A 13561-nucleotide genomic window follows, 5' to 3' on the forward strand; every position below is an offset into this window, starting at 1 on the left:
ACAATTAGGACCGAATGTTTCCTCACTTCCTACTTTCCTTGTTAAAAGAAGTCTCCTCTGAGTCTTATTTGACTTCTAGTGACAACAGGGGTACAAGCATGCAGTTACCCTTGCAACGGTAGGAAAGTCAGTAGGAAAGGTCGGCAGTTTGGCGGGTCGAATCCTGAGTGCTGCATAACAGAGGGAGCGCCTGTTACTCGTCCCAGCTTCTGCCAACCTAGCACTTCGAAAGCACGTAAAAATGCAAGTAGAAAAATAGGGACCACTACGGTGGGAAGGTAACAGCGTTCCGTGCGCCTTTGGCGTCTAGTCATGCCGGCCACAGATGTCCTCGGACAAGCGCTGGCTCTTCGGCTTTGAAACGGAGATGAGCACCGGCCCCTAGAGTCGGAATCGACTAGCACGCATGTGCAGGGGAACCTTTACCTTTACCTTTTAATCCAGACTACATTACTGAAGTACTTTTATGTCAGGCTGAAGATAATGCAGCTGGGAGAAAGCAACTTAAAAGTGGAAGCTTTCGATTTATATCAAAAGAGCAGATCAAATAAATAATTGTGTTATTCTTCACACAACTAAGTAAACATTTGATCAGTGTTTACGTACATGGTATGCCAACCACCTGTACTTTCTGAACGAAGCACAGTTAAACATGGTTTTATGTGCTGTGTTTGCCTTGTTCTGGGATAACAGTTTGGAGCTATTTGCGGAATTTATATCCAAGTGTCGTGGAAGTAAACATTTCTTCCTGAAGCGACACAGCACAGCAAAAATAATCATATTCCTGGTTGAAAACACAGCTCAAGGATGAAAGTTCCCTTTCTGCAATATTGCCTAATATTGACCACCAAGACAGAAAACAGCTAATACTTTTAAGAACCATGAATGGAACATTAGTTTTATTTTTAAGTTGTTGAGATTAGAGACACTTTATACTGCAAATATAATTTAAAAGGACGCCCAGCATTCCTTCTATCATCTTTCTAATACAGAAAATCTCTCCATGAAGTAGACATCTTATAAATGTATAAAAGACAGATTATGAATTGACCCTGCAGGCATATTTTAAAACAAGCAATTCAGGCAGTTTCCCAGCAACAAACCCATAGTAATATTTCTTCTTTTTAAAAGTATGAAAAATAGCAGTGACCCAGCACTACCCTACCTACACTTTAAATAGAAAAAAGAGCTTTTCGTAGGAAACTTTTAAAAAAAATGCAAAGTCAGTGCCACCGCCAGGGTGAGATGCAGGTTGGTCAAAGTCCAGCAATGACCATTAGTAGAAATTCAGTGTCACTTCTGCAGTTCATGCAGCCACCAGGTAAAAACTGCCATCAGGAGGGCCGGCCCCCATTTCTCAAACGCCCAGTTCAGGGGAATCCACACAAGCTGTTTGTAGGGAGAATAAAGAATTTGATTAAGAATTATTAAAAGTTACAAATGAAAGGGGAATGATAATCAGTAAAGCACATTCTGTTTATGAGTTTTAGTGGAAGGGCATAGGGGAAGAAAAATTTAAATTTTTATGAGCATACAAAAGAAGGAAGGTTCCTGCCTCAGGTCACAAAGCCTTCTAAATCAGTCTAGCTTTTTAAACAATGATGGTGTGTAAAACTTTAATTTTCCTTTTAGGGATTTATACTGCCAACTATTATTACTAGACAACTCATGACACCTTGGGTCACCCTTTCAAAGATATTTTCTTACTAGATTTCTCTTTCTTTTTATTAAAGAGTTTTACAAAAACAAAATTTTACAATATATCCCCAAATCCCTCCCACCCCAAACCCACCCGCTTTCCCCCCCACCACATTTTCTTACTAGATTTCTCAATGTACTCAATAATGACAGAGTTTCTAATGTATTTCAAAAGTTCTTTAAAATTCAGGGCTATATTCAAAAGATGTATCTTGTCTTGAAAGTCAAACATCAGGAGTTGACCACAAAAAATGTTTCATGATATATTATGCCATAAATGCTTTATGATAATTTCAGGTCATAAATATTTTATAGGATTTGCCAAATTTCGTCTCCACAGGACTCATTTCAGCCAGTTAAAAAGTTACAGCCAGTTAAAAGTTACAAACATTTTATTAATGTATTGATTATCCAACTTATTATCTGCCTCTTATCTACCACCAACTGGAAGGCAGCGTGTTATCACCCAGAATATGGAAGTGTTTTGTACCTTCACCATCAGCTATCCATCTCTCTCCACACCAATCAATGAGATCTACTGTTACCCTAAACTTCTCAGAAAAGCCCATTAAGAAAGACAGGCCAATTATAATAGCAACATCAATCCCAAACTTGGGGCAAAACGTGGCTCAAAAACAGTAATTCTGAGAGGGATCTTGGAGTGCTAGTGGACAATCACTTAAATATGAGCCAGCAGTATGTGGAAGTGTCTAAAAAAGCTAATGCGATCCTTGGTTGCATAAACAGGCATAGAATCAAAATCGTGTGAAGTGTTAGCATCGTTTTATAAAACCTTAATAAGACCACAGCTGGAATACTGCATCCAGTTTTAGTCACCGCATTACAAAAAAGATATTTAGACTTTGGAAATAGTGTGGAGAAGAGCCATTAAGATGATTTAAGGGCCTAGAAACTAAAACGTATGAAGAACAGTTGAAGGAATTGAGTATGGCTATTCTAGAGAAAAGGACTAGGGGTGACATGATAGCTGTATTTGAGGGGCTGCCACAAAGAAGAGGGGATCAATTTATTTTTCAAAGCTCCAGAAGGCATGACAAGAAAAAAATAGATAGAAACTAATGAAGGAGAACAATTAACCAGTGGAACAGCTTGCCTTCAGAAGTTCGGAAGTTGTGTGTGCTTCATCACTAGAGGTTTTTAAAGAAGAGACTGGACAGCCATTTGTCTGAAATGGCATAGGGCAGGGGTGTCAAACTCAATTTCATTGAGGGCCGCATCAGCATTGCGGTTGCCCTCAGGGGGCCGGGTGGCTGTGGCCCGGGTGGGTGTGGCCTACTGGGTAGGCATGGCTAAAGTGCGTATGGCCTACTGGGTGGGCATGGCCAGCTCTACATCGTTCGCATCAAGGGTGCTTATGGGGGCCTGGGCAGGAGTGGGACAGATCTGAGGGTCTCTGGCAGGAGGAGGGTCTCTGGGCCAGGGCCAAGGCAGTGGGGGCCGTTCCTTCACTGTTTCCAGGATGGCTTCGCGGGCCACATAAAACCACTTCACGGGCCGGATCTGGCCCCCGGTCCTTGTGTTTGACATGTCTGGCATAGGGTCTCCTGCTTGAGCAGGCAGCTGGACTAGAATATCTCCAAGGTCCCTTCCAGTTCTATTGTGATTCTAACATTTTGAGTGGAATTAACAAACATACCATTGTATGGGGTACTCTAGACTAATTCAGTCAGTAATCTGGTCAACTGCTTTGTTTTGCAAAAGGTTGAAGAATAAGGGATTGGCTACTCTAACTAACTGATTCTAATCAAAAATCAAGAACTGGACTAAGATGTAAAAGCAGTGGGGACCTGAGGAGAAACCACACCACAATCAGATATATCCAGTTGATTTCAGGACATCTAGGGTAACAGGCTTAGAGCAGGGCTTTTCAACCAGTGGTACGGGTACCACCTGTGGTACATTGGCACCTGGCAGGTGGTACGTGACCATCCTAGAAAAGTGGTAGCAGGGGAGGGGAATGAGCTGAACCGGTGGCAGCACCGCACAAGCCTGAGCGAGAGACGGCTGGAGCTGCAGGGCTGTCAGGGCTCAGTGGAAGCGCCAGGATCGGCTGTGGCTTGGGGGGCACTTTTTTCAGTCCCATTGTAACTTTGAACAGTCACTAAGCGAACTGTTGTAAGTTGAGGACTACCTGTACTTCATCACTTTTTCCCCTTTTTTTTGGTCATCAAGTTTTTGACACCTTGCTAGGGGACTGGTGGTACTCAGATGTTGTCATATCCTAAAAGTGGTACAATGGGTGAAAAGGTTGAAAAGCCCAGGCTTAGAGAACTACTGGGCAGGATTCCATGAAAGTCAAAAGGAATGCCAGAGAACAGGGAACCATATAGCACACATGAAGTTTTTAAAAACTTCACTAATAACATATTAAGGAAATCAATTAGTATTCTATGCAGAACAAATAAACCCCCAAATCTACTTCTCAGTCATTTTCAAAACATGCACAGCTTTAATAGGAACAGAACTGCGTTATAAGAAATAAAAACTCTTTTTCTAATTCATTTGTCTAAGTTTAATAGTAAAATTATGTCTGTAAAAAAAGGAAGTTTACCCAGACATAGTCAATAATCTTCTTTCTCCAGCTATTGTCCAAGGAACTCCCAACAGATTTCACGACGTTTTTGCCCCAAAACCGAGTCTGGAAAAGACAGACTCGGTTTTTCCAGACTACTATTCTATTTAAAAGGAAACAAAACATTAATTTTAAAATATAATGGTTCTTATAAGTAGTAAGCAAGCAATAAACAGGTTTTACTGAAAGAAATATCTGGCATGGTAGCAAGGTCCTTTACAATAGAATTTGCATGCATTGCACCCATGTAAAATGGAGCAGGTCCTTGATCATTCCAATTGCGCCTACTAGGTTGATGCAGTTGACCTCACCCATCTCCTCCACAAACACCTTTGGACAATAATAAAAAAGGGGACAGGTTTCTACTCTCCAACTGACTTCAGAAGTAGACCCCCCAGTTTCCCACCAGTCAAGATTAAGCTTTCAGAGACATTTTGAAGCCAAAATTGACATTCTCAACCAATAAAACACCCATCATCATGAGTAGCACTGTCTGCTATCATGAAGTCATCAAATTCCCGCTCAACTAGTGGAATCCTGTCAAGACCAGGGGGAAGAATACTGTTTCAAATGCACCATGCATATTTCATCAAAGGAGGACACTGCACCCTTTTCATCCTTATTAAGGTACGAAATTGGCACATCCGGTATCATTTAGATGCCTCTATTACATTAACTGATGTATTTAGGAAAACAGGACAGAAGCTAGCATTTGGAGGAGAGACCATCAAAAAATCCCAAGTTATAGGCTGGATTGGGAAATAAACAGTCCTGGAAGAAGGTAATGGCAAATACATCTACTGCTGATAAAACCACATGGCTATCCCTATACATTTAGCAGGAGTCAATGTCCATTTCATGCTGTAGGTACAGGTAGTTCTCAACTTACAACCATTCATTCAGTGACCAAAGTTACAACTGCACTAAAAAAAGTGATTTCTGGCCCTTTTTCACACTTACGACTATTGCAATATCGCATGGTCATGTGATCAAATTTGGATACTTGGCAATTGGTTCATATTTATGATGGCTGCAGTGTCCCAGGGTCATGTGATCCCCTTTTACAACTTCTTGACAAACCAAATCAACAGGGAAGCCAGATTCACTTAACAACTGTGGCGAGAAAGGTTGTAAAATGAGGCAAAGTCACTTAACAGATGTCTCACTTAGCAACATAAATTTTGGTTCAATTATGCTTGTAAGTTGAGGACTAACTATATTTTTAAGCCTCAGGAACTAAGCACAGTTTCGACTCCTCCCCAAGATGGCTGCCGAACAGTAAGAGGCTTGATCTGTTGATCATGCTGCCAAAGCTGGTTCTCTGGCAGTGCTGTTCCCTGGATTTGTATGGGAGCACTTAGGAATGACTTTGTCGGGAAGACAGACTATGGAGACTGGATTTATTATATTTAATTAGATACCAGTTGATAAAGGGATGGCATTAAGAAAAAATGTGGATATCTGATCAAGGACAAATTACTCTTAACTCTTGGGATGATTTGGGATAGCTAAGATGCCATGTTAAATTTTCTATGAGTTGATAAGAATACGTTTGTTAATAAAGGGTTTTGAAACTTTAGTCTTGTCTTTTTATTATGATTGTTCTTCCCTTTAAGTATTTTGTCATTAATATAGCATTTAGAAGACAGGACAATAATTGGCAAATAGATTTACCAGTTTAAAATTTTGGGAGGGGGGCTGTTTTGCAAGGGATGGGAACCAATATTTTAGTAATGTATTTGATCACTATTCAACTAGAGGGGACAATATGTGTATACGTAAGTGCTGGTTTTCTGTTCTTTTCAATGCACTTTTTTCGTGTCTTGATAGTTTTGTGGGTTTTTAAAAAAAATTTTGGAGTTTTATATTTAACTATATTTATAACTTTATAACTATATATTTTCTTTTGAATAAAAAAATAGAAAATTTTAAAAAAGGAACTAAACACAGGACCCATTTTTTCAATCTTGTACTGTTTTTTTATTTGTGCCAAATATTTCACGTTTTTGATACTGAGATATATTATAGCCCAAAACTCATGATTAAAAACAAAATACCAGTTTAAATCTTCAGAGGAATGCTACATGAGGCAAAAAATAGCTCTCTTAGTTTATTGTGATGCTGTTAATTATGATTTATCCCAGTTGCTCTATCATTTATTAAAATTTTACTGTGTGTCAGCACATTACATATGTGTCATAGGATGTAAGTAGTCTCAATTAGATATCCTAGAATAGTACAAACAAGCACTTGTGGCATCCTGGTCAAAACGTGTCAAAATTCAGCAGTACTAGCCACAACTTTAAAAGAGAATGCTATGTGGAGCTCTAGGGCATCTAAGGTGAGTAAACTATTCTTCCTTTATCTTACCAAAAACATCACCTTCATTTGAGATAGGCAACTATGTATATATGATAAATATTTTTTAAAGTGTCAAAGTCTGTTGCAAGTTTTTTTTTAAAAAAGTTAGAGATAATTCAAAAACAATCTCCTGTTCATATTCTAGTTGTAAACCTAAACACATAATAATTTGAATATTGAAAATTACCCTTTAGCAAGTTGAAATAATGGATCCTCCAATTTTCTACTGTATCTCCTGTTATACTCATCTCCAATTACTGCAAGCTGGTGACCAACATGGATTATAGATCTAAAAAAATGAATATATATAAAGGTCAAATGCCCAAGAACCAACTTGAACAAATGTATGACAACGGTAGGATATTTCCTGCTGAGAAGATCCAAGGGTCAGTCTGCAGAGCTGTCAAGTTGCAGTGATGTAATTTTTAATTGTATTACAACCATCAACTAAAGATCTAACATAACAAAGGAACTTATATGATTTAATAACACTCAACCATCTTTATGTAGTACAGTATATAATCAAAATTCCAGTGGCCATAGAATTTCTTATTGTGACTAGGGAAATTATTTAAAAATGATTGAAGTAGACAACATTTATAATCAGATCCTAAAAATAAATCCCATACTTGATAAATTCACTAACGCTTTATCCACAAGGTTATTGCTTCCACAATAGAGGAATTTGTAAAGATATCATCCTCCAAGATGGCAGAAGGGAGAGCATTGGTGAGACTTAATATAGATTTACTGAGAAGTGGAGAAAGTAAGAAAATATGCATATTTTGCAGGTTCAAGCCTCCAAGGTCAGGGAAATTTGGTAATATGGGTTGGCTCCTATTGAAACTGTGTCTTCGATGTGTCATTTAATTCCTTATCCAAACCAAAATTATTGAAAACCTGAGGGAGTACTTTATTACTACTGTTATGTGCACTTCATTTATCATGGGTTCCATCATCTAATTACCATTTATCCTTCCTAATTAGGGAAATAAACAGTGTTGAATTTCTTCCGTATAAATTGAATTAATTTTCAAATCCAGGCGCCTTCCCTGTGGCTTCCTGCTAGATTCTGTCCTGTTTCAGGGTGTAAGGAGTAAGAAGAAAGTTAATAAAAAACCACCGCTAGGTCCACTAATGGGAGCAGATGGCAAGAAGGAGATGAGAAGCAGTGAGAAAACAGAACTGCTTAATTTCTTCTTTGCATCTTTTTTACGCAAAAGGAAGAAAAAGCTCAACCTATCAGAAACAGCACCGAGGGAGATAGAACAGGTATACGTCAATATATGCAAGGAATTAGTAAGAGAATATCCTACTAATGAGTACAAATCACTGTACTCCAGTGAGTACAAATCACTGGACCAAGTAATCCCAGGGTTCTGAAAGAGCTGGTAGACCTCATCTTGGAGCGACTGAAGGCAGTGGTGGGATTCAGCCGGTTTGCACCACTTTGGCAGAACCGGTAGCTAATTTTTTGTTGCCCAGGCCCAGAATGGACTTCCGGAAGCGACATCCACACAGAGAACTGACTGAATGTCATCTTTCAAAGCTCTTACAGCACAAGGAATTACCAGAGGTCTAGAAAAGAGCTGCTATGGTTTCAATCTGAAAAAGAGGGGGGGAGGAAATGGATCCAGGAAATTATACACCAATCAGCTTGGCATCAACACCTGGGAAAATCCTACAAAAGGATTTGAGAATACGGAGGATTCGTGAGCACCTAAAAATGAACAAGTTGATTACTAGAAGCCAGAATGGGTTTGTTAAAACAGATCATGCCAGGCATACCTTATTACCATTTTTGATAAAGTGACTAAATTAATGGATCAGGGAAAAGCTGTGTATATAGTTTACTTTGACTTCAGTATGGCATTTGACAAAGTAGACCACAACCTATTTCTCGATAAGATAGAACAATGTGAGATAGACGGTACCACCACCAGTTGGATTCGCAACTGGCTGACCAACCGTACCCAGGGTGTAGTCCTCGATGGAACTACATCTACATGGAGGGAAGCATGCAGTGATACCACAAGGTTTTGTCTTGGGCCTAGCATTTTTCAATATTTTCATAAATGATCTAGATGAGGGGATAGAAGGGGAACTCATCAAATTTGCAGATGACACCAAGCTGGGTGGAAGATAGACTCAAGATTCAGAAGTCTTGAAAAATTGGAACAGTGGGCCCTATCCAACAAGGTGCAGGGCAGTGATGAGAAAAGTATTTTTGCATTTTCCATTTACCTAGGAAAAACCATATGTATTGGTATAAAATAGGTGGATCCTGGCTTAACCGTAATGATCTACTGTAGGTCCTAGTGAACCACCACTTAAGTATGCGCCAGAAAAGTGCTGCAGCTGCCAAGAAGCCAATGCACTCCTAGGCTGCATCAACAGAAGGATATCATCAAGATCGTAAGAAGTAATAATACCCCTTTATACTGCCCTAGAGAGGCCACTGCATCCAGTTATTTTCATTGTGGTACAAAAATGACGTTGAGACCCTGAAAAGTGTGCAGACAAAAGCAACAAAGAGAACCCACCCCCCCAGAGTCACTGTGTCCACCTAGAACAGGGGTAGGCAACCTCGGCTCTTTTACGACTCATGGACTTCAACTCCAAGAATTCCTGAGCCAGCTTGGCTGGCTCAGGAATTCTGGGAGGTTGAAGTCCATGAGTCATAAAAGAGCCGAGGTTGCCTACCCCTGACCTAGAATCATCTTGTAGAGGAGATGGACAGCGTAAAAATGTAACAAATAAAATTAAGCATCTGGAGGCTAAATCGTATGATAAATGGTTGAGGGAGCTAGGTATGTCTGGCCTATCGAAGATGATTAGGGAGGACACCATAACTGTCTTTCAGTGCTTGGGAGGCTGTCACAAAGAAAAGGGTTGACCTATTCTGCAGAACGCCAGAGGACAGGACACGAAATAATGTGGGGAAGCTTGTTAAAGAGGGAGCCAACCTAGAAGTAAGGAGATATTTTCTGAGAGAACAATTAATCAGTGGAATAGCCCGCCTCATGGAGTTGTGGATGCTCCATCACTGGAGATTTTCAAATACTGGGATGGTGTTAGGCTCCTGCCTTAAGCAGGGGGTTGGACTAGAAGACTTCTGAGGTCCCCTCCAGCTCTATGATTCCATGATCTATGTTCACACAGGAATAGTGAGCAGCAAACAGCTGTTTCTGTGCTGTGGCTGCCCAAGAAAATAAATTCCTGCTACTCACCCTGCTGCTATCAACCAGCTGACATCGGCACCTAGAAACTACTAGGACGTTTCCGCTTTGAACTGTTTTGTCCAGTGTCTAGGATGCCTCGCCAAAATCCAGGTCTAACCTTCCAAAACTGTGACGCCAGTCACCCAAACTATGCAATACCTGATATTCATTTCCACTTGATCGGCGAAGTCTGTTACGAATACAGAGCTTTGGGGCGGCTCCTCTTCCAGAACTGCATTCATGTCTTCAAAGGTGGGGAGAAAAATGTGTCTGGAGATCTGTCCTGTCTGAGCCATACTTACGTTACGTCCGCCTGAAGAAAATAAAAGAAAATCAAAGTAGGCACGCTCATTTGGGTTAAGGTTTTCTATATGTAGCTGAAGGACCTGCAAAACGGGTCTCCCAGAAATCAGAGTTTACTCTCTGTAGTAGGATTGGTTTATTCTCAAGGGCTGGTTTATTTTCATTGCTTAGCTACAGAACTGAATTATACAAAAGAGATAATAAGTTGTTCTCAGTGGGTAATATTTACTGGCTAGGGAATTGCAAGCCAGGGTTGGGGAGAGGCAGAAAGGAGAGAGAATTTTTTTTTAATTTTAAAGATATTTTTAAAAGATTTTTTTATTTTTAAAATTTCTTTAAAAGACATTTTTTATATTTTTTTAAAAGATAAGTTTTTAGGGTTCTTTAAAAAGATACTATTTAGATTATTTAAAAAAGGTATTTTTAAAGTTTTTAAAGGATGTTTTAAAGGTTTCTTTAAAAGCTAGCTTTATATTGTTTTTGAAAAGATGTTTTTAGATTGCTTTAAAAGACGTTTTTAGAATTTTTTAAAGCCATTTTTAGATATTTTTTTAAAAGATATTCTTAGAATTTTTTAAAAAAAGGTTTTTTTAACTTTCAGTGTGCTTTCTATATTTGTTTCTTGTGTTTTTATATTTTTAAAAACATTTTGTATCCCACCTGCCTTATGCTGGCCTTTGACCATAAGAAAAGTTGATTGAACAGTTGAGGCGAGAGAAAGGATTAGACTGGGCAAGACAAAGACATTTGGGTATGGCCTATTGCAAAAGAATTAGAAACTCGCCCTGAAGTCTTCAAGCAAGGTTTCCAGAAATTTTCAACCTAATATTCTCTTACAACAGAGTTACTCGCTACTGTATTGATTGATTCTTGTCCCTGGGCTGCATTCTCTAAAATAGTTCTAATCAAACTTGGCAGCTTTAAGAGATATGGAATTCCCCAGCCATGCACTCTAGGAGTTGAACTCCAGAACTCTAAAACTTGCCATGTTTGAGAAACACCCGGTCTGGCTGGCATGATTGCACAGCACCTCCCCACCGCCAGCTGCCCTGGGAAGCTTCTTCTCCTTCTCCTTCTGCTTGGCAGGAAGCTGACCCAACAGGACTACATCCAGTGGGGAGGCAAAGGCTCACCTGGCTGCTGGGGCATGCAGCTAATTGTCCCATGCTGCAAATTGGCCAGGGGTAAGTGTCCCTCACCATATAAGCCAGGATGAGGAAGCAAGGGAGAAATGATGTGGGTTAGCTGTGATGGGAGGGGCTGGGGTGAAGTGGACCAATTGTCCTAGACCAGGGGTAGGCAACCTTGGCTCTTTTATGACTCCTGGACTTCAACTCCCAGAATTCCTGAGCCAGCTGTGCTGGCTCAGGAATTCTGGGAGTTGAAGTCCAGGAGTCATAAAAGAGCCAAGGTTGCCTACCCCTGTCCTAGACCCCTGCAAGGGCATCTGCACGGTGTGGTTACAAAAAGTCAAGATGCCAGCTATGACAGTGGGATCAAGACTCCACCTGCATTTGCATACGCAATGCACATAAAAATCAGACGTTTTGGCACCTGATGAGCCAGGTGCCATAATAAATAAAATAAATAAATAAATAAACGATCCCAAAATGGAGTCAGTCTCTGCCTTTCCCCTTTCACTGGCATTAACCTCAGCAGAAGAACTGTCTCTGTATTAATCTATTTAACTGTACGAAAATCTCTATTTGGGGGAAAAAAAAGTTCTTTCCTCTGCTTTTAGGTGATGCAAGCACACACCTGTCGCAGCAGAGAAAAAGCCTTTCCTTCTTTGCTGGAGGAAAAGAGGAAATGCCCTTTTTAAGATGGCACCTGTCAACAGCTCCCCGAGGCACTTTGGTTTGCAAAGCGATAGCATGAAAACAGGTCTTCAATTTTTGAAAAAGGTCAACTTTCCTTAACCAAAAGTTTTTTTTCCTCTCAAAGGAATGGGTCAAAGGCGATGCTGCAAATCCCCTAGGTCAACCTCTTATACATGCGACGTTTTCCGACCGCGGAGTCGCTATGGTGGAGGCTCTTCCGCCATCTGCACGAACTTCCAGGGGTTGCAATTGTTTAGATGTGACAAGGAAGGAAGGAAGGAAGGAAAGCAATCTTTGAACAGCATCCTCAAGAGTTGGGCAACTGCTCCAATACTCCGGTTTCAGGCCCGCCGACCCCTTCTGCGCCCCGCCGGGACTGCTCCTTGCCCCATCCAACCGGCAACCCCGCGTCTCACCTCAGCCTCCTCGCCTCGCCTCCTCGCGATGGCCGTCCTGCAGCCGCGCAGGAGAAAACGAAGACTGGGAGAGGCCAACGGAAGCAGGCGACAACACCGTTGAAATCACATTTTCGGTGACTGGAAACCAAAGAGGGAGGGCCGAGCGAAGCCGGCCTCCCTTACGCAGCTCCCGCTTCGCCCCGGTTGGCCCTGCCTTCTTACCCCGCCCGGGCTCCGCTCGGGAAAGCGACGACCCAAAAAACAAAGCCAGGCTAGGTATCCGCCGCCTGTGCCCAGACCCTTCTTCACTTTCTCGATATATTTAACTCCATGTTTTCCTGGCACACCGTCTACAATTGGACAAAAGAAAATGCCTCCTAGACCTAGAGCAAGAACTTCACGGTTCTCTTAATACCAGCAAGACAAAAGGTCTAATTTCTTCCTATTGTAGAATTTGCATATAAAACTTCCGTTTTTCTACTTGCGTGACACCTTACCAAAATAATGAAGAGATGCTGCACATAATAGCATTTCAGTCACACACACACAACACACACACACACACACACACACATATGTGCAAACTCTCTTGTCTTCTTCCAAAAACACAGGGAAGCTGGCAGGTTTGGCCACAATAGTTTATTGTAAACAAATCCCATTATTAACTTGGCACATAATAAGGTGGTAATATATTGTTGTGTCTGTAGATTAATTAAAAGGGGCCTTTCTGGAAGCGGGAAGCTCTGAGTGCAATTATTGGCTGATGCAACTTAGGCGGGAGTTTCCAGGCTGGGGATTGGCCACTGTTTGAATGTAGCTAACTATATAAGGGGGAGTTAAACGGTTAATTGCCAGTTGACTTATGCTTGTGTTAATAAACGTTCTTGCATTAAACCTCACGGTGTGATCGTCTATTCGAACCTAACAATTGGCGACGAAGGTGGGATAGATGACAGATCGGTGAAGGAACGGCGGAATCAGCTGTGCGCGAGGCGGGAAAATTCGAACGCAGTCAACCGAAGTACAACGCTGCCGAAAAAATTCACAATGGCACAAGTCGGCTCATTGAAAGAGTTTGACCTGCGATTTCCAGAAGACTGGGAAGAATATGTAGGCCAGGTTGAAGGGTTCCTGTTAGTAAACGGCATTACGGACGACAGGAAGAAA

The 13561-nt window shown here is 41.0% G+C and overlaps 1 protein-coding gene across 3 annotated transcripts; it reads right to left on the reverse strand.

The window, feature by feature from the left end:
- Nucleotides 1-880: 880 nt before the first annotated feature.
- LOC308669562 (uncharacterized protein) lies at nt 881-12729 on the reverse strand. 3 transcript variants are annotated; one of them, XR_014026789.1, is made up of 5 exons: nt 12413-12729; nt 10033-10186; nt 6840-6941; nt 4271-4389; nt 881-1389 (listed from the first exon to the last, which is right to left on the reverse strand). XR_014026789.1 is itself a non-coding variant. In XM_081330328.1 (5 exons), exons 2-5 carry the CDS (start codon nt 10167-10169, stop codon nt 1294-1296), a joined length of 459 nt encoding a protein of 152 aa, XP_081186454.1. In that variant the 5' UTR covers nt 10170-10186; nt 12413-12729; the 3' UTR covers nt 881-1293. The 3 variants fall into 3 exon arrangements, 2 of the variants coding, with proteins under 2 accessions (XP_081186454.1, XP_081186455.1); XM_081330328.1 differs by having other exon boundaries at nt 4271-4394; XM_081330329.1 differs by lacking the exon at nt 12413-12729 and having other exon boundaries at nt 4271-4394; nt 10033-11367.
- Nucleotides 12730-13561: the final 832 nt, after the last annotated feature.

Source organism: Vipera berus, assembly GCF_964194415.1.
Source record: "Vipera berus genome assembly, chromosome: 6".
Taxonomy (NCBI): Eukaryota; Metazoa; Chordata; class Lepidosauria; order Squamata; family Viperidae; genus Vipera; species Vipera berus.